Source organism: Manis javanica, chromosome 4 (assembly GCF_040802235.1).
Source record: "Manis javanica isolate MJ-LG chromosome 4, MJ_LKY, whole genome shotgun sequence".
NCBI lineage: Eukaryota > Metazoa > Chordata > Mammalia > Pholidota > Manidae > Manis > Manis javanica.
In genome coordinates this window covers 23,215,745-23,242,014 of record NC_133159.1, presented here as the reverse complement: position 1 = coordinate 23,242,014, position 26,270 = coordinate 23,215,745, and the positions used below count along the sequence as shown (strand labels likewise).

At 36.9% G+C, this 26,270-nt stretch overlaps 1 protein-coding gene and 3 non-coding genes across 17 annotated transcripts in view; all 4 read left to right on the top strand.

Annotated features, from left to right (window-relative positions):
• The window catches only part of PUM1 (pumilio RNA binding family member 1), a 130,113-nt gene that overhangs the window by 73,643 nt on the left and 30,200 nt on the right, over positions 1 to 26,270 (top strand). For 5 of the 14 annotated variants that reach the window (XM_073233529.1, XM_073233539.1, XM_073233530.1 and 2 more), the window contains 7 exons: positions 7,012 to 7,105; positions 8,375 to 8,491; positions 12,126 to 12,277; positions 16,811 to 16,949; positions 20,087 to 20,230; positions 21,182 to 21,478; positions 22,538 to 22,774. In XM_073233529.1, coding sequence (XP_073089630.1) covers positions 7,012 to 7,105; positions 8,375 to 8,491; positions 12,126 to 12,277; positions 16,811 to 16,949; positions 20,087 to 20,230; positions 21,182 to 21,478; positions 22,538 to 22,774 — 1,180 coding nt within the window. The remainder of the gene's footprint in view (positions 1 to 7,011; positions 7,106 to 8,374; positions 8,492 to 12,125; positions 12,278 to 16,810; positions 16,950 to 20,086; positions 20,231 to 21,181; positions 21,479 to 22,537; positions 22,775 to 26,270) is intronic. The other 9 variants (XM_073233541.1, XM_073233540.1, XM_073233534.1 and 6 more) reach the window with 5 other exon arrangements.
• On the top strand, positions 10,137 to 10,220 carry LOC118970992 (small nucleolar RNA SNORD103/SNORD85). The gene has a single exon (XR_005059219.1). It is a non-coding gene; the product is annotated as a small nucleolar RNA SNORD103/SNORD85 (small nucleolar RNA).
• LOC118970981 (U6 spliceosomal RNA) lies at positions 13,075 to 13,185 on the top strand. Its single transcript, XR_005059208.1, has one exon. It is a non-coding gene; the product is annotated as a U6 spliceosomal RNA (small nuclear RNA).
• LOC118970991 (small nucleolar RNA SNORD103/SNORD85) lies at positions 17,063 to 17,140 on the top strand. The gene has a single exon (XR_005059218.1). It is a non-coding gene; the product is annotated as a small nucleolar RNA SNORD103/SNORD85 (small nucleolar RNA).

Sequence of the window (26,270 nt, the reverse complement as noted above, 5' to 3'; positions counted from 1 at the left end):
TGTATAATGCCACAGAATATTCTCCATATTTAATATACTTCCTAAAACTAAAATTTGAAACTAGCTGTCTAAGAAAACTGGAGGTTATTCTTTGAGGCCCAGCATGCATATGCAAGTCCTTTAGATGTAGCTCACTAGCTTGTGCTTCATATACGAATAACTAAATCTACATAATAAGACAGGAAAGTTACCTCCTGGATCAGCATTTGACCACTTTAGGGTCACAGCCCTCTGTTGCCATCTGATCAAAAGCCATGGTCCTCTCATCAGAAAAATGTACGTAGTTCTTTTGATGCCCAATTTTGTGGATAACTAGGGAGGTCATTCATCTGTGGGCTTTGGATTATAACGTTCTGTTTGCATTCTTCTTACCTGCAGCCAAGCATATCTTTCATGAATGGAGTGGGCTCTCATGGCTCTCCATTTAGTTATTGTGACTCCTTTGCTTGTTTAAATAGCGCAAAGAAGTACTCAGTGACATGATGAGACCATAATGCCTATGTTCTAGGAATCTTAGCCAAGGGAGAGCATATTCTGCTCTCTTGAATTGGAAGGATTTACAGGAGGGGTAGATTTTGAGCTGTACCTTGCAAGACTTGTTTATACCAGGAAAAGAATGAAAATTCCAGTGGAGGAAATAGTAAAGGTAAAGGCTTAAAATTAGAAGTCAGCAGGTATGTGTGTTAAGTAGATATATGTAAAAGCAGTTATCCTAGGTGGTAGTTGAGGTTGAAAAAAAGTGACTTGTGAGGTTGCATAGATAGTGTTGTACGTCTTTACCCATTTACTTTGATGCCTTAGAGCAATAACAAGACATTTTTTGGAAGGAATGACTTAATTATTACTGCTTAGTATTTTGTGCTGAGTGTTAATATAGTAGCGGTTTAGTAGACATTCTTTTACCCATATTAGTCAGTTATCTGTTGACTTGTGTGGCTTTCCAGGAACCCAGGTTCTTCCCATAGTGAACAGAGCTACTATTCATAGTAAGGCTGTCATACATGAAACAGTTGTGGGACAGTTGAGGAACTAAGTGCTAAATTGGTTGGTCTGGAATGCTGTCAGACCAGGGGAGGGCTTGATGAGGACCAGAATTGCATAGGCCTAACTTGACAGACAGGTGGAGGATATATTGCTGCAGTTCAGAACATAGGTATGGAGATGGAGATGACCATAGTGTGGTCATAGGCTGACAAGAGTAGAAGATACATGTGAAAGGGGAAAAGGAGATACGTGCACTTGGTTATTAAGTCCAGGTCACAGAGGCCTGGAGAGGTAGGCTGAGTCCCAGACAATATTAATGATTGTGAGGATTGAACTAGACATCTAGGGTGGTACATACATATTTTTTCTGTACATTTTTCTCTTTTATCTTGGCTTTCTTAAATGGGCATCAAAGGCTATCTTTCTTTTTTTAGTTTTGAATTACTTGCTACAATTGGTAGGTAGCTTTATTAGTGATTTTATAAGGGACTCTGATTTAGAAACTGACAGGGAATAAATTCCTTCTTGTGTCTTATTTCCTTTTAATCAGGACTTTGATTTGGAATGATCTGTTGGTTTCATAAAACTGTTAATACCAGCTTAAACTGAGATATGTACAGCAGTCTGAAAAGAAAGGGTAATTTTCATTTAGTTCATTACAAACTTAATGGTACTTAGGGATACTTTAGGTTTTGGATAGTTAAGTTACTTGCCTAGTCACATGATTAACATCATAAACTTAAACTTTCTAAGGTCTATTTTGAGCAGGGATTCCTCTTTTTGTGCCGTGAACCCCTTTGCAATTAGGTGAGATCTGTGGACTGAATTCTCAGAATAATGTTTTAAAATGTGTAGCATAAATAGGATCATAAAGGAAGCCAGTTATATAAAAATAGCTGAACAAATATTTAAAACGAAATTTAATGTATATGCTGTATCATATGCATGAAACAGATTTAGGTGTGTTAACTGTCATAATGAACATAAACAAGATTTTAGATGTCTTATAAAGTAACATGAAAATAATATGTGATTTTTTTATGTGTGTGAATAAGTCACAGATGGTATTACTGATGTTGATGTGTTGTGTTGCCTATAATCATAATTGAAATCCCATGCTAAATTTCACGAAAATCAAGATAATTTTACCTGTCCCAGGTACAAAGATCTGGGGTCAAAACCCCCTAATTTAGGATAGCTTGAAATGCTCATTGTTAACTCTGGAGTATTCTCCCTCTTCCCTCACTTTCCCCTCATTGTCTTTTCCTTAGTCCTGGAAAACACAGTGAATAGATCATAGAGGATGTGTTCATACAACTTTTTTGTTATGACATTTGGGCAGTGTTCTTAACTTTAATGCAGCTATATACAACTATCCCTTGTTCCCTAAGCATATTTTAGAAAATTATTACTAGGTTTCATTATATTGTAATCATATGTATCAAAAACCAAAGCCAGGATTATATTGGTTTAGACTAATCAGATTAATTGCTCATCTTCTGCATTTAGAATTCAGTTAATCTAAAAATTGTCTAATGTAGCATGTTTTACAAAAGAGGATAATGATGCACTAAAATGCTTAACTGTTAAGTATGAATTTTAACAGAGACAATATTCTGAAAGGTAAAATGGTCATAGTGTATTCATTTCTTCCCAGCCCAGTCAAATGGCAGAGGAAATTGGCATGCATTGCTTTTAAAAGTGTGGTCGTGCTTAAATTTCGTTATTAGGAGGCCAAGTGTGTGTATAGTTTTAATATAGATATTTAATATTCTTGGCTTTTCAGTGTACAAATGAGGAGGATTATTCTATCAGTGTCATGTGTATAGTCATTGTTAAAACACTGACTTTTAGCAATTTGGTCAACTGAAGCTTACCTTTATTATTGGACTTTGCTGAAATTTTATGTGATTTTCCTTAAAAAATAACTTATTTACTTGGTGGAAGGATATGTTTTGTTTTTTCTACTGTATTTAGAAATCATTTATTTTGGAATTAGGTTCTTCATCTGCTAAGGGAATGTGAAGAATTTTTTCTTTTTTAAATATTTGTCAGCATGGTTTGTATGTACCTGTTACACATCATTGTAACCATTAGTTTAGTTGGTCATTGCAGTGTTTCAGGTAACCTCGTCAAAATGGGCTTTGATCTGGAAGCAAACTCACAAATTTCATGTACTGAGGAGTAGCTCTAAGATAAGACTTTTTTCTTAAAAATTTATAGTCCCATCATTGATGTAATACTTTTAGTGTTTGAAGAGCATTTCTCTGTGAATCCTTACCAACAGTTCCGTGTGGGAAGGCAGCTGTTATATTTTTACAGAAAAGAAAGTTAAGACTTGAAGCTAAGAGATTTAGTGAAGGCCTTGTACTACAAGCTATGCAGACATCTGTTTTTCAGTTTCTATCTCCAGGCTGCTGCTTCCTTTGGACCTAGTACTAGAAACACAAAGCCTTTTAATAATGTGGAGTTATCTCTTCTTCATATTCAACTGCATTCATAGCTTTTTTTTTTTTTTTTTTGAGGAAAGTACTCAGCAACAAAAACAAACAGGTTTTCTTCCCTCCATGTTGTTTTGAGACTTGCTGACAGCAGTTGGTGTTCATGAACTTGGTGGGATATTGACTTTTAACGTTGACTTGGAAGAGCCATGCTCTCTGCTTTCCACTTTCCGGGGTGCCCTGGCTGGGGAGGATCTGTAAGAAAGAGGTGGTACGTGGAAGAGCTGTGTGGCGATGCTCTCCCCAGTCATCAGAAGGTGCATCACACATAAAGAACTGTTCTAAGCTCTTTATATGTATTAATTTCAATATCTACAACAACCTTATGAGTTACACGTATTATTATTGTCTCTATTAAAAAGGAGGAGAGTGAGGCAACAGAGAGATTGTCTTGCTCAATGTAGCAATAGAAAGTCAGTGGTGGAGCTGGTTATGAATCCAGACCTTCTCACCCCAGAGTCTGTGCTCTTACCCACTATGTTTATTGCCTGTGCCTGCTTATTTTATTTTGGTTGGGGAAAGGGGTGGTTTCTCTTTCACTTTTGCTAACTCCATATTTAGATGTTATTCCTACAGATTCTCAAAACTCAAGAACATTGTTTTTATGCCAATCAGTTATTGATAACAGTAACAATAGTGGCAGCTATCTTTCATAAGATGCCAGCTGTAGGTCAGTTTTAGGTGTTATTGACTGACGATTCTTTTCTGTAGTAAAAATCTTGCAGGGTCTCTTTTCTAAGATCATACAGTGACAGAAAAGGGAGTTGTTAGATCAGCTTGTTGTATAGTTCCCAAATTATGCCTTCAATATTTCTGATTGGGAATCTTCATAAGCTTGAAATAGTGTTTTTCCCCTGCATTCAGTCTCTTGACAGCTTATGAATTCTACCTAAGTAAATTGTAATCAGTCGTGGCATGTTTATCATTATACCTACCTTAAAATAGGCATTTTTTCCAAATCTCACAGCATTGTGTTTCTGTTATGATTGGCTTGCTTTGTGAAAATCATGTAATTGTTAAAGAGCTCAGTGCTTTGCCCAGCAGATGTCATTTGTATGTGTTTTTCAGAATCCTTTGGAATCTATTACTTGCCAATTACCCAATTTTGTTTTGAATACCCTGTATTTCCTGCTAATATTGGACCATTTACATAAAGAGAATGTGTTAAAATTGCTGTAATCTATGCTATAATCAAATCTGTTTGCTGTAGATGCATGATCTACTTTGGTTAATTGTTTATGGCAAAATGCACTCCAGAAAATATTCTTTTCATCATAATCACTGAGATACTAATCAACTCTCAAACACAGGATATATGGGATCTCTCATAGGACCTATATATTTCTAGTTAAAAGTAATAGTCCCTACTCTCAAAGTGTGGTAACGTGGTGAGCACAAACTAATGTTGTGCAGAATGATTACTTTTGTGGTATTCACATACTGTATTTGTATGTATATTTACAGATACAGTACACATACATCTAATGTTACATGTAATGCTGAAAACATGAAATGAGGATAAGTCAGGTGGAATGGCATTGGAGTACTGTTTTCAGTTAAGTGAGATAATTTCTGGAGTTATATTCTGAACACACCATCTTTATTGTCATAGCTCCATGTCACAGCACCTAGCTAATAGCAGGTACTCAAAAAAATGTTCATTGAATGAAATGAGTTGTTTGTAGCAGGGTAAAAAAGGTAGTAGGAAGAGACTAGCATGAGCAATGTCTGAGATTAGTTAAATATTTCAAAAGGTTTTAGTCTAGGAAAATTCCAGAGACCCATTGAAGAAACAATAAGTATTTAATGGAGCTAGGACGTATTTTTACAACCTTGACAATACTTTAAAAACAGCTGTACACTATCTTGTTTTCTCTCTCCTGGCTGCTGCTCCTGGGTAGACTGCATCCTGTTCGTAGGAGACACTGTCCTTTAGGTAGAACAGAAATGTGAAACCAACTTGGCAAAAACCACAAGATTACATAGTTACCAAATAGTACTTACTGGCTCCCTTTCTAGAATGAACGGTTGTTTTGATATGTTTGTCAATAGATGCCAGTATTTATTTCTTTTGAAGGCTTGATATTTAATCAATGCCTGTAAAGTAGCACTATCTTTTTACCAGCATCGTAATGAAATTTTTCTTTTCTTTAACCTTTAAAAATTTAGAAATTCTACAGTCTTTGAAATCTGTACATGGTTACTTTGGACATTCATACAGTAAACAGCAAAGACTAATTTTACTCTGGTTTTTAGAAAGATGAATATATAGAAAAAGATAATAGGTGAAGTTGGCCAGCATATTCAAAATACCTTTTGTTTTCTTTTTATTTAAAATCAGTCTACTCTTATATTTGAGGCATAGTAGTAGTCAAATCATAGGACAGAAAGTCTCTCCACTACCTAGGATAACATTAAACTTCCAGTTATGACAATAATTAAGCTGAGTTGGTAGAATAGTATTATCTTCTAATGTCTGAAACAGGTCTCTTTATGAGGACATCTGTAATTCAAGATCCATGGTGTCTGTTATATATCATTAAAGTGATGTCAGCTGAGCTGTTGAAAAGTCCTATAGAAAGAGCAGGTAGGTTGAAGGTCCTTTCTATGGAGGTCCCTTTAGTAAGTGCTCTCAGTCTGATTTCAGCAAATAAAGAAGTCATCTGTATGACTCATTGGAAAGAGGCACATATCAAGGCGATCCAAAATTGCCTTTCTTTGTACCTATATGGTTCATACTAACATGTATGAACATACCATTCAACGTTTTATCCCTAGTTCCTTGCACAGCCCCTAGTAGGTATTACTTGTTTCATGAGTATTTGTAGAACAGACGAGTAAATGATTGACTTTGTATTAAGCTAGAACTTTGGGATATTCTTAATGTCAAGGCCTTGAACTCCTTTCCTTTTCTTGGGAACTACAAAGTGTACTATATCTGAGCTCATAATCCCGGTTTTGAGTAGCAGCTGTATTTCTGTTGTTTTGTTACCTAGTTTACTCGTTACGATAAGTAAGCTACTAGTTGAGGAAGGTATCCAGTATCATTTCTCAGGGAAGAGGCAGCCAGAGGATGAAATGAGTACTTTTCATTTTCCTTCCCAAACAGAATACTTGGGGTTGGGGTGGGGAGGAATTTGAAAGAACCAAAGGGAGATATTAGCACCAGGAGCATTGCGGTAAGTCATTTTGTAGTGTATTAATTTAATTTTCAGTGAGCCTTGGATCAGGCAGGACAGACTTTTGACAACCATGAGGGCATATGTATGTATGTTTGCAGTTCAGGGAACAGCCTGTGAGGTGGTCAGCTCATGGGAGCTGGGTGTGCCCAAGTGAGGTTAAGGTAGAGGGGGGAAGGAAAGAACTGTGAAGTGCTGCCATACCACGGCAATGGAGTACAGCATGAAAACGCTGTTTAAAGTATCATGCTAATAAACTAAGGGTTGTAGAACTTCTTACTCGGAGAGGTTTTAATGTTATTATGAGACAGTTTCTCTAACCTCACTCTGTCTTTTTCTTACCTCAGCTGTTCCAAAGACCTAACGCGCTTGCCGTCCAGCAGTTGACAGCTGCTCAGCAGCAGCAGTATGCACTTGCGGCTGCTCATCAGCCTCACATTGGTAAGTCCTGATGCCTGTCGCCCCCATAGGACAGCTGTGGCTACCATTTTAGGATAGTTGGCCGCTATGAAACCCACTAGTGTAGACTGATTATAACAGTCCACACAGGTCCCTGAAAGTAAATGACCTTTTCCTCTCATCCAGATGTCTTAGCCACAGTCTTTATTTTTGACATTTCTAGACCTAAGGTTTCTTGGCATCCAGCTGTTGTTCTACCTCAGCTGTTTTAGGGTCAGATTTTTACTAAAGAAGAGACTAGCATCAATTCTGTTGGTGAGATTGGATGAAATCAATTACATAATGATAGTTTTGTCCTTGATTGTATTGTATAGATGGGGATCGTATAACTTCTCCTTAAGTAGCAAGTAGGATCTATAAATCCACTTGCCAAGCAGCATGTATTGAAAAATTTTAAATGTATTCTCATATAATTACTGTTTTTTAAAGGAGCTTTGCCCTTTTCCTATGGTGATTGTTCATGTTTTGATACACATATTTTTGTCTTACTCCATAGACCACCCCTGTACCTTTTAAGAGTCTCTTTGAGTCAAAGTGCTGTTAAGCGTAAATAAGTATAAGTAGAAACAAATTTTCTTTTTAATGTGTCAAGATGACATGGTTGCATAGAAAGGAGATTGCCAATCGTAGATTATGATATGCTGTGGAAAAAAAGACATACTTCCAACCTAGATACAGTAAGACCAGACATAAAGGCCTTGGCCTGGTTTGATTTATAGTTGTAGGAGGTAACCTTTATTAATACCCATACTTTTTTTCTTTTGAGGAAAACTGCAAAATTATTTTAAATGGAAAATAAATCCTTCCCTCCATCCCATCACAAAATCTTATAAATTGCTTTATTTTAGCTGTTAACATTTTAATAGTCTTTTAGAAATTGTGCTGAATTTAAAATTGTATAAGCTTTAATTGTAATTCTTTAGCTAAGATTAAAAAATGATAGGTAAAACCTTGTCATAATATTCAGTAGAGGGATTATTTTATCTCTTTTTATTAAAGTATCATTGATAATACAGTCTTGTGAAGGTTTCACATGAACAACATTGTGGTTTCAACATTCACCCATATTATTAAGTCCTCACCTCCCTCATTGCAGTCACTGTCTGTTAGTATAGTAAGATACTGTAAAGTCATTACTCGTCTTCTCTGTGGATTATTTTATCTTTTAAAAATGTCTCTCTTCTCTTAACCTATCCTATCTTCTCTTTTTGGTAGGGCTGCAGTTGTAGTCAAGTTTGTTTTTACTGACAGGTATGTTTTCAGCAGGTTTAGCTCCTGCTGCGTTTGTTCCCAATCCTTACATCATCAGTGCTGCTCCCCCAGGGACGGACCCCTACACAGCTGGATTGGCTGCTGCAGCAACACTAGGTAAGACATTCTGCTGCATGAGGGATTTTCACACCTGCTACAAAGTGGTTTTGATGGGCATGCTTTCTTGATACTCTTGCAAATCCATGTCACCAGTGGATATTTCTCTCCTGATTTCCAGTGCCGTCTACCTGCCAGCTGGATATCTCTGCTTAGCTGTAACCTCAGGCTTGAACATATCCAAAGGCAAATTAATCAGCTACCTCCTGTATAGGTATTTTGGTGGATCATGGAGCCACCATTGCTCTTATATATTGTGGGAACTTCTCCCCTTGCCCAGGTTTTTCTGCTACCTCTGGTCTACCACAGTCCAGGCCCTTAAACTCTTTACCTAGACTTTTGTAGCTGTTCTCTTTTACATATTTTTAATTTCCTTTCTTCTCCCCTCTCCTTAACCCTCTAAATTGTACAAGAACACTGTATCAAATACAAATCTTACCCTTTCACCCTTCTGCTTAAACCGTTCATAGATGTCTGTCTTACCTACCCTCATACAGCATATACTGCAGTAATTACCAAACATGGCTGATCATTCCAACCTAATTGGGTGATGGCAGTGGTGGTGGTGGTATGTTGTTCCTTGGAATCAGTATTTTTAAGGAACTGCCATAGCATTGTGAGGATTGGGACCCATTGTACATAGGGATTTCTGCATGATTTTTTTTATGTGTGCACCACTTTCTCTTCCTCCACATTGGCTACCACTGGCTCACACCATACATTCTAACAATACTAAACCAACTTTAGCTTGCCGTAGGTACAACACTGATTTAACGCTCTGTATCTTTGGACACTGTGGTCTTTGTCCTCTGTAGTGAACTCTTCCCATTTTTTGCCTGGAAAGCTCCTTTGCTGGCATTGTCCACTGCAGAAAACCTTCCTTTGTTAACCCTTCCCTTTTCTTTGTCTATTACTTGTTATTGCTTTATATTTGCTTATGAATGTGTACATGAGTGGGGCTTTTCACTCCCTTGAGACCCAATTCTTTCAAAGGTAGGCACTTGTTGTGTGATTCTTTGTGGCACAGTTGCTATCACCATGTTGGGTTATAAATGTATGGTAGATTGAATTCAACATTAGGACAGATAAAGTGTCATCCAAAGTAATATTCTTTGGGAACAGATCCCTCCAAGTCATGTAAATCATGACTATTAGGAGATCTTACTTATTATAGAGCATGTAATCTGTAATTATGAACTCACATTCAGTATAGAATGTATTGTTTTCTTTAGAACTATTTGCATTTTGGCATGGGTTGTGATGTGAACATAAATAGTATAATTCCTCTGGGCCCCTAGCCTTTGGGGAAATAGAAGGTTCTTCCTAGCAGAATGGTCTTTGCTAACCACATTAGTATTGAGCCCTTTTTAACTGTTTTGCAGGCATTGTACTGTTTCTTTCACTTGTTGGATGATGGTTTTACAGATTGGAGTTGGGCTGAGAGAGCTGTCTTTTTGAGGTCACACAATTTGAATGTTGTAGAGTTGGGGGTTTGAACCAGGTCTAACTCAAGGCCCGTACATGCACTTCACTTTGGCATACAATGTCCATGTTATCCTGAATTGTCTTTTCTATACTTTCTTCCCTCTACTAAGTTACTTTCCTCTACTAACTTAACTGTATGTTATTTGAAACAAAGAACTAGTCTCAGGGATGACACACTTGTCCTTACTGATATCATAGTTTGGTGATGAGAATATTGCTTTTTGTATTCATCAGCTGAGCCAGAGTGAAAATGACTTAATTTCACACAGAATTGGAAATGTTAACTACCCAAAGTATGAAAGTGCATATTCTTTTGGAGTGTTAATCACACAGGAATTGAAGCAGGCATCCTGTTGAGCCAGGCTCAGTTAATGATGCACCCTTGGGTATTTTCCTAAAGTCAGTCTTAGGCCAAATGACTGGAGAAAGTAGTAGAAATCCCAGTTGAGAAAATATAAAAGATAGCATAAATGTTTGTGGGAATACCTGTCTGTGCACAGTAGACATTTGTTTTGTTGCCTTTTGTGGAAACATTGCTGCTGTCATTGCAGTTGCCACTTAACTTTTCATCAGAGAGTGGCAACACCCTACCACTTACTACACACCCATTTTGCAGATGAGGAAACTAAGGCTTGGATAGGGTCTTTGTTGTGTTGTCTCTTTCATTCTTTTCTTTAACTGCTCAAGACCACCCCACTTTATAAGTAGTCAGAAAAGTTTGGGGGCTCACCATTCTCTTTAATTTGGAGGTATGGTTTTTTAGACTGTTCAGGTTCTAAGTTAAAAGTTCTTTAACCCATTTGCTTATTATGAAAAAAATAGCTTTTCTAAGCAGTGCCTTTATTTTGCACCCACATACAGTGTTTCATAGTGAGCACCTTTATAAACAGCTTCTTGATCCTGGCTAAGCCCACAGATAGAGAAAATACCAAATTAGAAGTGTCAGAGCAATATTGAACAGTGATATAATTTGACTTAATTGTGTTTTAGAAGCTTAAAATATGGAAACAAAAGGTGTACCAATTTATTCTGACTTGAAGTATATGTTGCTACAAGACTAGCTACTATGTCAGAATAGATGTATTTGAAACAACTCTTTGGAACTCCATTGAAAGGTGAGGTTATCATTCAGTCAAGGTGCAGATATTTTAAACTGTGCTTTTACTAAGCCTTTGTCTTGGTGGGCAAATAGGCAGCGTTGGTGTTTTCTTGCCACCACCTTCATAGAATCATGTGGTTGTAACTTTTGCCACACCCATGTTGCTGTCTGTATAGCTCTGCTACCTCTCTGATGCCTACTTGTACGGCAGAGACTGCAGCTGTAGCTTGTTGCCAAAGATGAACAGATAATTTAGTTCAAAGCAGAATGATTTTTGTTTAGTATGCTCAACAGGTCTATAAGAAGTCAAGGTGTTTTATATTTTTTGTTTTCAATCTTGACTTAAATTTAAAATTTCATATATCAGTGTTTGAATGTAGTTGTGTCGAATGACTTTTGTGACTTTTAAGAATAGAAAGAGGAAAACCAAGCCTCTTAGGAATTGAGCAGTGGAGGTTCTAGAGTGTCTGGGGTTTGTTGTCAAAAGACTTGATGGATTTTCATGCTTTTGGAATTAATGAAGCACCAGGATCCCTGTCCCTGTCAGTCAACTCAGGTGCCATCCTTACCGCCAAAAGCAGGGTACAACTGAATCTTTAGTTCTGTTCCGTCACAGTAAGTACACAAACTTTCCATTTATTTCCCTTCTAACAACAACCTTTGCCTATATCTGTCTGTTCTATATCCGTTCTTTCTCAGGGGAAAAACATGCCTTTGCCTTCTTGCTGACCAAGGCCGGTTCCTCCATCTGTTCTTAAACTATCCCTTCCAACTTCTATCAGTTTTTCTCTCTTTTGATATCTGCAGTATTTTGTCCTTCATTAGCTTGTTCTTTTAGGCCTGGAGTATATGACTGATTTTAGAAGATTTTGGTGTGGTACTCAAATATATTTAATGTTTTTAAAAAACAATCTGTGATTAGCTAGAATGAGTCAATATATTAAGTTACTGTTTTACAGTAGGATCTGCTGAGTCAGCTGTAGTGTTTGGAAACCCTCAGATGACTGTTACTGGTCTAAACTTTCCTTACCTTTCTTTTGCTATTTTTAGGCCCCGCTGTGGTTCCTCACCAGTATTATGGAGTCACTCCCTGGGGAGTCTACCCTGCCAGTCTTTTTCAGCAGCAAGCCGCTGCCGCTGCTGCAGCAACTAATTCTGCTAATCAGCAGACTACCCCCCAGGCTCAGCAAGGGCAGCAGCAGGTAAATGTCAGCAAGTCTCACCCCAATTAAGTGTGAATGGTTGTTACTGTATATAATTAAAGGTGATGTTGCTCCTAATGGAGGAACACTGAGTGAGTGGGTGAGTTCCCTCTTGTGTGTGTTACTGAGTGGAGGCTCAGACATCTTTGTGCTTACTGAGTGCCTATTATGTATCAGATCCTTGGTCAGTATAACTAGGTGAGATCATGATATTACATACGAGAAAACTGCTGAGAGGACTGTCCAGTTAAGGGTACATAGTTAGCAAGTGACTGAGTATTCACACTGATAGTAAAATTTTCTTTCTGCTATACTGTAGCGTCCTTCTAAACAATTCCCACATCACTTCGGGCTCTCTTACAAGTAGCTTGCTATGGGAGGTACTCGTTTTTCAGACTGCTTATTGATAACAGCTGTTGAATTGGATATAAATCTTTAAACCTATTGTATTTGTTTTAACTTTTAGTAATAATAGCTTTTTAACTGAGTTGGTAAAGGTTGTTTAGCTGCAAAACTTAAGTATGTCTTTTTATTTAAAACAGGCCATTTTCTTCTACTTACTAGAATAATACCTATTTATTGCTGAACAGTGTGGTGAATTCGAAAACTCAGAGAAAAAAAAATCACTCTAAATCCTCATGTCAGAAAAAAAAGAATATCAATGTTTGGTATCTGTCATTCCAGCCTTATTATTTATTTAATTTCAAAATTAGAATTATGGTGTCCACATGATTTGGATCCTGTTTTTACACTTTTTCAAGTTATTTGATGTTCTTTTTAGTAACATTTACCAGCTGATGCTAGTAGCTTTGGCAGCACATATACTAAAAATTGTAACAACACAGAGAAGATCAGCATGATCCTTGCTCAAGGATGATAAGAAAATTAGAGAAGTGGTCCATATTAAAAAAAAAATTACCAGCTATATTTAAATCTATCAGAGAGTATCCCCTACTTTACTTTTTACCAGTTCATTTTTATTTGATATTTAACTTAGCAATATTTTTGTGTTATAAATAAGACTGATTAATATCCTTTACATAAGTCCATGATTATTTCCGTGGAATAAATTCCTAGAAACAGACTTACTTTTTTGAGTAGCTAAAATGAGCATTTAAGCTTTTGATATGTGCTGCAAGTTAAGGCTGTCTTTTGAGGCAAAATGACCATGCTCATGTATGTACGTAAGATTCAAACAATGGTCCTTTTTTTTTTTTTATCAGTCTCACCAAGAGAGTGTTTAATTTTTTAGATCCCACAAAATTACAGGAAAAACACAGAGGTCTTAAAATTCTAGCTAGTTTATCTTGGTCAGTTTGTCAATAGTAAGGTGATTTTTTGGGAAGCTAATGTATGATTTTTCTTTGCTATAGATGCCATTCTAGTACCAGGTATATAAGGGAATTCAGCAGATAATTTGCTGACAGAAAGGGTGATCTCTGTTAATGAATTTCTTAATAGCTACTCTGTATAGTCAGTATTTATGTGATCTTTGTTGTTGAGTGGCTGCCAAATCATTGTGTATTTAAAAGACTGAAGTAATAACCATGTTTTAAAATTATCTCTAATAGAATGAACAAGAAAAATAGTAATAAGTAGTTCCTATTGAAAGCTTTCTGTTTAAAGCTAATGGCTCTGTATATGATTTCTGTTTACTTACTCTAATTCTGGTAGATTATATGACTTCCCATCATAAGATTAAGGAAATAGAATTTGTGTGCCCAAGGTAACACAGATACTATATTTTTAAGATTTGAGAACAAGTGTGTACTTTCACAACTTGTCCTATTTTCTGATCATATTGTGATGTCTGGAGTTAATAGAAGACCTGAGATTTGGTCTTTGTTCTGCTACTAACTGGTTGCAACTAGGGTAAGTTGTATAACCTCTCTAAATCTAGATGCCTTAGCTATAATATTGGACTGATAATTATTTGCATTTTAGAGTTTTCTCACATCTGCAATTAGAAAACCTATTATGGAAAAACTGTTAGCATTACTCTTTAATAAACAGCCATATTTCAGTTCCAGTGTTATTTTTGCCAGTTTCTGCCTTTAGTTTTAGGAAAATATGATTTTCTTGGTGAACTCCTTTGTCTTGGTCATGGAAATGAGAGGCCCTTATAAAACTTTTTTTTGGCCTTTACATTTTATCAGAAAACATTTGTTATGTTCTAGGCACCCTAACTATTCCAAATCTAATTGTTGGAACTTTTGGTAGAGTCACTGACATTCCAGCCACTCCATCTTCCTTCTGATACCTTTTTCATCCTTCTCAAAGGTTCCTTCCACATCTGATAAAAGTTTTTTCTTTTTCTATTTCAAGAAAAAATCCTGGGTGTTAGGCCGAATCCAACACAGGTAGTAAACTTGGTGGTGATTTGGTGTTGGATATTGTATTTTGAGGCAGAAGAGCTTTGAATGGTTTGTGAACTTCCTAGATTAGAGGGACTATATAGATGATGATTCTGCCAAGCATCATGAACTACAGAAGTATGGATGATTATTAAAATATCCCCATTGAGTATCTTCTTGCTTATTAATTATTGGTAGATTTCAAATGGTTTAAATCAGTACATTAAGTACCTTTGTAAAGAAATGTAAATTTGAGAGTTTTTGCATCATAGACAGGTAGTAAACTAACTCCTAATCTAGTATTTTACAAATATATACACAGTCATTTTTATTGAGTTTATTACATATTAAAATGTTACTTGTGAAATTTCATTAATTTGTTTCTGTAAAATCCAGACTTGACAGCTATTGATGAAATTGAAATACACGAAAACTGGCAGCTGACTTAAGAACTTTGATTTATCAAGCACCATACAAGAAGGAAATAAGTTGCTCTCCTCAATTAAAACAGGACTCAATAGCTGGACTACCCCTGTCTTCAGGCACCTTGTACATTCCCCTGCCTCTGACCTTTCACAAAACCTCTAAGCAGACATAAACCTAGTTTATTATACTGTACAAAAATGCTGCTTTCATTGTTTTATTAGAATTTATTCTTGAACTATTAGTATTGCCATGTTTCTGTGTATGCTGTTAACTTTTCCTACAGTGAGAGCTCTTTAGGGTTATAGGTTAGGCATCTCCTATGTCTTGCCTCAAACACTTAGCCTGTGCACAATCTCCCTTGATTCTTCTATGTAGACTGAAGCACTCTTCAGTCTTACTAGATTCTTTAGGTCACAAACAGAAATAAATTGCCCAGTATTTTGATAGGAATTAGTTACTGGTTACTGATTATCTCTTGGTTACAAGGTATTGTGCCTTGCAGACATTAATGATCCCAACAAGCCTGGAACATCAGCGTTTATTCTCACCACTTTTACAAATAAGGAAGTAAGAAACTTCAGGTAAATTAAGTGTCTATACATCTGTTCCTGCCAGTATGGACAGTGTAGTTCACTTTATGCCCATTTAATAAACATTTGATTGTTACTGATATTTCTCTTTAAATTTTTTATCAAATGGTACCAAGAATAATCTGTACCCAGGTTCTTGACCACATATCTTTTATGACTAGCAGAGTAATAGTGAAAGTGATAAGAACATTACCTTTGAAAACATTGCAAAATGCATTGTTTATAAACTTTGGTAATTTTAGCCTTGGTCTGTGGGTTTTGCATTTTTACTTGATTTGGGTTGTATAGATCTTGTGGTCAGAATTCAGAATAGAATTCAAGAGGATTAAAAATTCAGAATTCAATAGGAGCATTCAGAATAAGAATGATTACCAGAATTTTGATACTATGTTTCATTAATAAAAAGTAGATCCTTTATCACAGTGGCAGAACTGGTATTCTGCACTGAAATGTCAGTGTTCTTGACTAATACTCATCTCCATTTAGATTGCTGTATGTTGTGGAATTTATGAGAGGAGAAATAGAAACAGGTCAGAAGCCTCCTAAATCAAATCTGGTGAGCTCATTTGGGGCCATTTGGGCCTTGATGAATGGGAATAGTGTTACAGGGTAGAGAAAATGTTCTCATATTCCATAAAGAAAATACAACCTCTTTTTGTGTTTTTTCTTTTAGACACAGATATTTCAAATTAATTATGTGGGTACATTACCTCTTCATCCTTTCTAAACTCCCTTCCCCACTCCATCGTATTCTTTCTTCTTCACTCACTTTTTGTCAGAGCGATGACAGAATATTATAGAGTTACTTCTTATTGTCTGTCTGTTCACTAGAACACAAGCTCCAAGAGGGCTGAAGCTTTGTTCATCCCTAGTACCTGCCAGATGGTAGGCATTAAGTGTTTGATTAATGAATGAGTCGTCACTTTTATATGCTTTTGGCTGCTTCCAAAGGTAGTATGTTTAAAACAAGAGTGGTAGAATGAGATATCACTATATGAAATGGTGCTTATTGAATTTATATCCTAACAGCCATGCCATATAAAAACCATTATAGGAAAAGTAGCTTATGACCATCAATTTTTAAGTCAACCCAACTTAAGCACATTGTGGGTCTTAGATATTTCTAATGAGAAGAAAGTGGTTGATTTATTTCTATCTCCCAGGTTCTCCGTGGAGGAGCCAGCCAGCGTCCTTTGACCCCAAATCAGAACCAGCAGGGGCAGCAAACAGATCCACTAGTGGCAGCTGCAGCAGTGAATTCTGCCCTTGCCTTTGGACAAGGATTGGCTGCAGGCATGCCAGGTGAGGCTGCATTGTTGCTCCTAATACTTTGAGAAAGAAAATATCTTCTTGTTGGTGGGGATTCAGAGAGCAGGAATTACTTTCAGCTTGCTTATACTTGTCATGATTTGGGGACTGGCAAGGAAGACATACACTTGCCCTCACTTAGACCATAGTTCGTTGATGAGAGCACCTAATTGTTCTGAGCCAGTTTTAATCGTACATATTGGGGATTGTACATAAAGCTTGGAATATGCTATTTTCACTTGATAATGATCTATTTTCTCCCTCAGGATTAGGGATTGAAGGGGAGTGGTCAGGCTATTGCAACATCACACCAAGGCTTTAGTCTTTACACTGATGTCTTTGAATAGTATTGTTAGGAAGAAATTCCTCATATTCTTTGATGGGGTCATCCCTTACATTTCTAGGGTTTCTTCCAAACCAGTAGTAGAGGTGCTTTGTAACTGCTTAGCTACGATTGATACACACACATACACATATCTTGAATACATTTTATTCTTGGCTCATTATCACCTAGTCCTATTCTTTGCATGGGTTAGATGTAGTTTGAGGTTCTTCCTTAGACACAGGTCCTTGTGAGACCTCAGCTTAAGTTTTTGGATTTTCACTGACCATGGATCATAGCCAAATTAACTGATCTGTTTATGAATTCACTGAGTAACTTTAACTGGAATCATATCTGTTTTGTTAGCTACTAAGTGTTTGTGTTTTATTAGGAAGTTACCTGTAATTTTTCCAATGACTCAGTAGGATTTGGAGACACTGTCTCATATGATATTAAAAAATCGTGTTCATTGAAACCCGTCTATGCTTTTGCTGCTAACTTGCAGGCTATTTGTGCTTAGACTATTATGTAGTATGAAAGTACTATGATTGTTGTAATGAATTATACCTGCTGTTACTTGTGTGGACAAGAAGACAAAAAATTGTCAGTGCAAGTGAAAGACCTATACCCTGAAAACTACAAGACACTCTTAAAAGAAATTAAAGAGGACACTAATAAATGGAAATTCATCCCATGCTCTTGGGTAGGAAGAATTAATATTGTCAAAATGGTTATCCTGCCTAAAGCAATCTACATCTTCAATGCAATCCCTATGAAAATACCGTTAGCATTCTTCAACTAACTGGAACAAATAGTTCTAAAATTCATATGGAACCACAAAAGACCCCAAATAGCCAAAACAATCCTAAGAAGGAAGAATAAAGCAGGGGGCATCTTGCTTCCCAACTTCAAGCTCTACTACAAAGCCATAGTAATCAAGATAATTTGGTTCTGGCAACACAAGAACAGACCCATAGACCAGTGGAGCAGAATAGAGAGTCCAGACATTATCTCAAGCATATATGGTCAATTAATATATGAAAAAGGAGCCATGAATATACAATGTGGAAATGACAGCCTCTTCAACAGCTGGTATTGGCAAAACTGGACAGCTACATGTAAGAAAATGAAACTGGATCACTGTCTAACTCCATACACAAAAATAAACTCAAAATGGCTCAAAGACCTGAATTAAGTCATGAAACCAGAAAAATCTTAGAAGACAACATAGGCAAAACTCTTGAATATAAACATGAGCAAATTCTTCAAGAACATATCTCCTCGGCAAGGGAAACAAAAGCAAAAATGAACAAGTGAGACTATATCAAACTAAAAAGCTTCTGTACAGCAAAGGACACCATCAATAGAACAAAAAGGCATCCTACAGTATGGGAGAATATCTTCATAAATGACATATCCGATAAGGGGTTGACATCCAAATTACATAGAGAGCTCATGCGCCTCAACAAACAAAAAGCAAATAATCCAGTTAAAAATGGCAGAGGATCTGAACAGATGCTTCTCCAAAGAAGAAATTCAGATGGCCAACAGGCACATGAAAAGATGCTCCACATCTCTAATTATCAGAGAAGTGCAAATTAAAACCACTATGAGATATCACCTCACACCAGTTAGGATGGCCACCATCCAAAAGACAAACAACAACAAACGCTGGTGACAATGTGGAGAAAGGGGAACCGTCCTACACTGCTAGTGGAAATGTAAATTAGTTCAACCATTGTGGAAGCAGTATGGAGGTTCCTCAAAAAACTCAAAACAGAAATACCATTTGACCCAGGAATTCTACTCCTAGGAATTTGCCCTAAGAATGCAGGAGTCCACTTTGGAAAAGACATATGCACCCCTATGTTTATTGCAGCACTATTTACAATAGCGAAAAATGGAAGCAACATAAGCGTCCATCAGTAGATGATTGGATAAAGAAGAGGTGGTACATATACACAATGGAATATTATTCAGCCATAAGAAGAAGAAAAATCCTACCATTTGCAACAACATGGATGGAACTAGAGGGTATAATGCTCAGTGAAATAAGCCAGGTGGAGAAAGACAAGTACCAAATGTTTTCACTCATCTGTGGAGTATAAGAACAAAGAAAAAACTGAATGAACAAAATAGCAGCAGACTCACAGAACCCAAGAATGGACTAACAGTTAACAAAGAGAAAGGGACTGGGAAAGATGGGTGGGAAGGGAGGGATAAGGGGAATAAGGGGCATTATGATTAGCACACATAATGTAGTGGGGGGCACAGGAAAGGCAGTATTGCACAGAGAAGACAAGTAGTGACTCTACAGCATCTTACTACGCTGATGGACAGTGACTGTAATGGGGTATGTGGTGGGGACTTGATAATGGGGGGAATCTAGTAACCACAATGTTGCTCATGTAATTGTATATTAATGATAACAAAATAAAAAAAAATTGTCAGTGTATGATTGCTGGTTATACGCCTTGGTTAGCACTTTGGAGAGCACAAGTTTTTCCTCATCCTTCCAAATTCCCTTTCTAGCACTTAGTGGATGGTAAATAACACCGCTCCTTATTGCACCAGATACCATCTTTTAATCTTCACAATAATTGTACGAGGCAGGTGTTGGTATTATCTTTGCTTTACAGATGAGGAAATGGCTACCCAGAGATTCAGGATTATATGGCTAACTGGTGAAGCCAGGTAAATCTACGTCTGTCTGTCCCCAAAGCTGAGTTTGTGATTATTCATAATATGCTCATGCCCAGAGGACATTTTTGGTTTCATATGTATTTACATGTTGGTTTGATATTCTCAGGTTATCCAGTTTTGGCTCCTGCTGCTTACTATGACCAAACTGGTGCTCTTGTCGTGAATGCTGGAGCAAGAAATGGTCTTGGAGCTCCTGTTCGACTGGTAGCTCCTGCCCCAGTCATCATTAGTTCCTCAGCCGCACAAGCAGGTGAGCTCATATTTAATGGACTCATGTCAGAGATGTAAAAGGGGTAGTGAATGGTATTCCTAAAATATGTTCAGGTACACTTTATATGACAAATCTCAATATAGCAATTCTACCTTGTGATACTTAGAATCAGAAGCAGCAAGTGACCTTGATAGATTCTTATTCTGTTGACAACATGTACCAGCTGGTTAGCAGCAAAGACCTGCTCCACTGTGAACATAGGAAGTTGGACTACTCACACAGAATGGCACTGTTGGCCAAAGTCCAAGGCTAATTACACAGAAACCCATGTCATTGTTTTAACATAATGTGTTTTTTTTTGGCGTGTGTATGTGTGTGTGTTATTTTGGTGGGTTGGGTGCAGGGATGGAGGTAGTAGAAGGGGATGGTGAGAAATACAGTACAATAAATTTTCGTGGGGGCAGGAATAGGTTTTTATTTTAAGCTGTATGTATGTGTGTATAAACATGTATGTCTGTATATACGTATATGTATTTTTTTCCTCTTTCAGTTAGGAACAGTGGTGAGAACATCTAGAAGAGAGCAGTACGCTTAAGTATCTTAGGAATTTTGAAGCCTTAGTATGTGGTTGGCAGTGGTTCTGGGAGGATATCCTTAATAGAGATACTTGTAGAATCTGAGATTTTAGGAAGTAGTTATATTTAAAATGGGTATATTTGATATCTGTACCTGTTTTAAACAACAGATTCTTCAAAGCTACCAACATAGTGAATTTGGCTCCAGTGGTATTTTAACTTCAAATTGAAAATAGCAATAGAAAGTAGAAGCTTCAGATGAAGGGATGAAAGAGAGTTGTATAGTTCTTTGCAAGGTTTGTGTCTGCTCTGAAAAGATAGGGCTGCATTAAAAGGTTTTCAAAAGGATAACAATGTAGTTTGGAAATGTGGCCAGTCCCTTTCATAGCCAAATGGTTTGCTTTCTTCTTCATAGCTGTTGCAGCGGCCGCAGCTTCAGCAAATGGAGCAGCCGGTGGTCTTGCTGGAACAACAAATGGACCATTTCGCCCTTTAGGAACCCAGCAGCCTCAGCCCCAGCCCCAGCAGCAGCCCAATAACAACCTGGCATCCAGCTCTTTCTATGGCAACAACTCTCTGAGCAGCAATTCGCAGAGCAGCTCCCTCTTCTCCCAGGGCTCTGCCCAGCCTGCCAACACATCTTTGGGATTTGGAAGTAGCAGTTCTCTCGGCGCCACCCTGGGATCAGCTCTTGGAGGGTTTGGAACAGCAGGTAGAAATCAGACTGATGTGCTGTTAAACTGTTTTTAATTATTTTTATAATCTTTATGGAACACTGATAAGGCATGGAACCCTGGACAGATACCCCAGGCAGATCTGGGCTGAACCCCATGGGAATTCAGCCACCCACATATCTTTGAGATGATGGACTATTAATATTAAAATGAAGTTATACAGTTGGGGCCTACTTCAGTTCTATATTCATGTTGCTACTTATTTATACTCACATAGTCGATTTGTTTCAGGGATTAAAAAACCAGGGAGATTTTTGCAGACATTGGGAAGAATGTGGAGGGAAGTACAGAAATGTGGATGTTAAAAACTGCAGGAGGAGGACTTACTTATCAGGGACCTCAGGGGAATGAACTCCATAATCTGCAGTCCTTAAAGAGTCATTTACTTCAGTCTTTTGAGAAGAATTAAGGTGGATAATCATAGAAAAGTGAAAGCAAAGAAATTAGATCAAGATACTTTATGTTTTGATGGGAGAAATAAGCAGGAAAGTAGTAAGGTAAACATGGGATAATTGCAGTGTTTGTAAAACAATGTGATTTGAAAACAGAAGGGCATGTTTGAGAGAAAATATCTTAAATTGGAATTGGGGGCTAGTAATAACTCTTGATTGAATCCGTCTTGTGTAGCGGGTGGGGTGATACCCCATTTACAAATCTTTTTTTCTGTACTCCATTTTTCTATTACAACTTTTGGGTTGATGAAAGGCATTCTTTCTAGCCCATTTTCTTTCACCTTTTCCATAGCTTATGTGGCCATCAGAGCTTTTTAATCCACCCCAACCCCATAATATGTAACACAGAAGGAAGGTAAATTAGCAAAAGTGTGATGGTTTGAACAAAAGTTTCATGTTAACGTGAGCCATGTCCTCTTTATTACTTTATCTGCCCCTAGAATTGCCACATGAACAGTTAGGCTGTCTCTGCTGACAAATTTGCGGTGGTAAGGAGTCTGGATCAAAGTGTTAGGAACAGGTCACTAGGCTTGTTCTTCGAAGAACAGGCCTGTTCTTATCTGCATTGTTTTAATTCCATTTTAGTTGCAAACTCCAACACTGGCAGTGGCTCCCGCCGTGACTCCCTGACTGGCAGCAGTGACCTTTATAAGAGGACATCGAGCAGCTTGACCCCCATTGGACACAGTTTTTATAACGGCCTTAGCTTTTCCTCCTCTCCTGGACCCGTGGGCATGCCTCTCCCTAGTCAGGGACCAGGACATTCACAGACACCACCTCCTTCCCTCTCTTCACATGGATCCTCTTCAAGCTTAAACCTGGGTAAGAACCATTACTCTAACACCACCTTGAACTCTAGAATCTTGCCACTGATGACATTAGAAGTACTTTGCATAAGCAAAGGACAGTCCCTTTATCCTAAAAGTCTCCTGGGTATTTTATGCCTTCCTTAAGTACCTCATATTATTTAGGCTGTACCTAGATAGCATAGCAGTTTTGAATTTATTAAAGTTTGGGTGCATCCCCTGTATATTCACTTCAGCTTTAGTATGAACATCTTTTCCTTTGGCTACATATGTGAGTCTTTTATTATAAACACAGTACAGATGCATTTTAAGTAAATCTGGGGAACACTGACATAGAGAAAAAGAATGTATATTCACCTAGTATCACCACTGACATATCACCCCAATTAATATTTTTACTTATTTTTCAGACCTCCCACCATGTATACATTTAATATCCCAATTTTTCACATAAAGCATTTTATTAAAAAATTTTTGCTAGATTCCTAAAAAATACTTTGTGTATACATTATTAAAGTATCATAGTATGTGAAAAAGTGTAGACATATATTTCCCAGTTCTATGTTTAGGTTGTATGTATGGGATTTTTTAATGTTAGTATCTAGACCCTAGAAAATGAGGGAAAAGAGGATTCTAAGTATTGTAAGAATGAAGAGAAACTTGTATTAACACTTTGGGTAGCAAATTTCTAAATCATTCAAGATTCAGGAGATGGTGTATACTCCCTTTCCCCAGTTATTTATTGAGTTTGAATTTTGAAGTACTGATAGGTGTTTTAAATGGGGAAAGTTGAGGCATTGAATCAAAGTGACCATGTAATTTGTTATGCTACCCAGGACACTTGAGAGTAAGTGGGGGTGCTGTTAATAACTACTCTGTGATGACAGGCCTACATAAAGACGGTCCCAGGAAAAGTCATCATGTATGGTTGCTTTGTCTACAAGATTCTGTCTTTCCTTCTTGCTTTCTTTTTTTAATCCTCATTATTATTACTGTTTTTAAGATTAAGGCTTTTTTTGTTAGGAATAGTTTTAGGTTCATAGCAAAATTGAGAGGAAAGTACAGAGATTTCCTTTGTACCCTCTGCCCCACACATGTATCGCTTTCCCGATTATCAGTATTCCTCACCAGAGTAATACCCTTTGGTACGTCTGAGGAACCTACATTGACACATTCTGACATTTATAGTTTATGTAGAATTTTTTCAGTTTTTAACCAGCAAGATTAAAAGTGGCTTCATAGACTCAGAAATGAGGACTAATTTGGAAAGATAAAAATCAGAAAAAGTTGTAAAGTGGATAGGATAATATAGTTACTATTCTAGAACAAAGAGTGCTATCTTTGAGTTTTAAGGCAAAACATATACATATTTGTATATGTGTGTATTATATACATATACATATTTGTATATGTGTGTATCCTGAAATTTCACATGGTAAGAACTGTAGTTGTTGAACTCATCATCTCAGGTTATATATGGACATTACTATAGAAAAGTTGTAGATATTCCAGGTTGGTAAATCTATATTGGATAGATAAGGGAATGATGTACATTGCACAATACAGTAGTGTTTCCTAGTGACAGGTTGCCTGGCTTTGAAGTCATTGCAAAATTTTGAGGGTATATAAAACTCCCAGTTTAGAATGTAGGTGGAAGGAACTAACATATTTTAAGTATTTATTACCAACTGCTATTTTTGGGTGCTGTACATATAATTCTGGAAGGTATAGGTATAATGCCCATGATAAAGAAATGAGAAAACAGACTTAAATATCTTGCCTAGATCTTCATATATCTGAAAGATAGAGTCACCCCTTTTTGGCTCCAGAGTATTGCAATGTCAGTATATATGCTGTCACACGATGTGCCCAGTATATCTTTAAACCAATGCATTATCAGATCCAGAAATCTTACCTTTAAATTCCTTGATTTAAACATTTAAACTGTGTTAGCTCATACCAAGCACTAAACAAACTAAATCTGCAAACATTCTTTGTAAAGAGCCAGATAGCAAATATTTTAGACTCGTAGGTCAGATGGTCTCCATAGTGAATATTCAGCTTTTCTGTTGAAGTGGGAAAGTAGTCCACTGACAAACCATAAATGAATGTGTACCTTCTTCCGATAAAACTATAAAAACAGGTGGCAGGCCAGATTTGTCCTGTGGACTGTAGCTTGTCAACCTCTGACTAAATGCTGTGGCTCTTGGTGTTTGAAAATGGAGCTGGAAACATTATTTGCATGCATGGTGCCTTTCCTCTTTCCAATATACCAGTAATTTAATGAAATACTTCATAATTCATGTTTCCCCTGTGAAGTAGGAAATAACCATTGGTGTGAGTTATTTCCTATTTTAATGGTTCTTACTGTCTGCTTAGTTTGTTAACATACCTTCCCTTTTAAAAAAGATTTGCCTTGTTTAAGCAATTGAACTGTATATATTTGCATTGGATTTCCATTGGTACATGTACTATGTAAATCATACCTGTCACTCCTGAGGAACTTTGTGTCTTGATAGGTAGAACTTTGTCTCAGCTTAGTTTCCTTGAGAAAAGGGTTCTTGTTTGCTTTAGTTTTAGATAAAAATAGAGGTGTGGTAATTTGTTTCTAACAGTGTCCGTATAAATCCTTAGACATTTTGGTGCAAGAGGCTTAACATTTTTTTACCAAATACATACTGGGCCGCACCTGATATAGCTTCTACTATTAATACTACTTCATTACTGCCACACCATCAACTCCTGGGTCACTAACAATTATACTACGCATTCGTTCATTGTACTCATTGTATTCATTCATTGTGTTAAATACTCAAATAACTATTCTGTAAAGGGAAACTTAAACTCAGCATGATGTGTAATGACTTTCATAATCCACACAAGTAAGTTTTGGAACACACATTCCAGCTTATCTCTTATTATCCCAGATATATTATCTAATATAAAATATTAGAATATTTTTATACCCCCAATAAGGTTCCTCATGACCAGTTGTAATTAATCCTCATTCACACCCTTAGCCCCAATCAACCACTGATGTAATTTCTGTTTTCTCAAAATTTGCCTTTTCTGGACATTTCATATAAATGGAGCCATACAGTATGTGATCTTTCATGTGTGGCTTTTTTCTTTCTCATGTTTTTGAGATTTCATCCATGATGTAATATGTGTCAGTAGTTTGTCCCATTTTATTGCTGAATTGTCTTCCATTTTATGTATATATAACACATTTTGTCTAACCACTCACAGTTGAAGGAAGTTTGTTGATTACTGTTTTTGACTATTAGAAATAATGCTGCTGTGAACATTTGCATGCAAGTCTTTTCTGTGGCACATTTTAATTTCTTCAGTAGTAGAATTGCTGAATTGTATGTTATTTTATGTTAAACTTTTTGAGGAACTGCCCAACTTTTTCAAGTTGGTACACCATTTTACATTCCCACCAGCAGTGTATGAGGACTCTAATTTCTCTACATCCTCACTAATATTTGTTCTTCCTTGTCTTAATATAG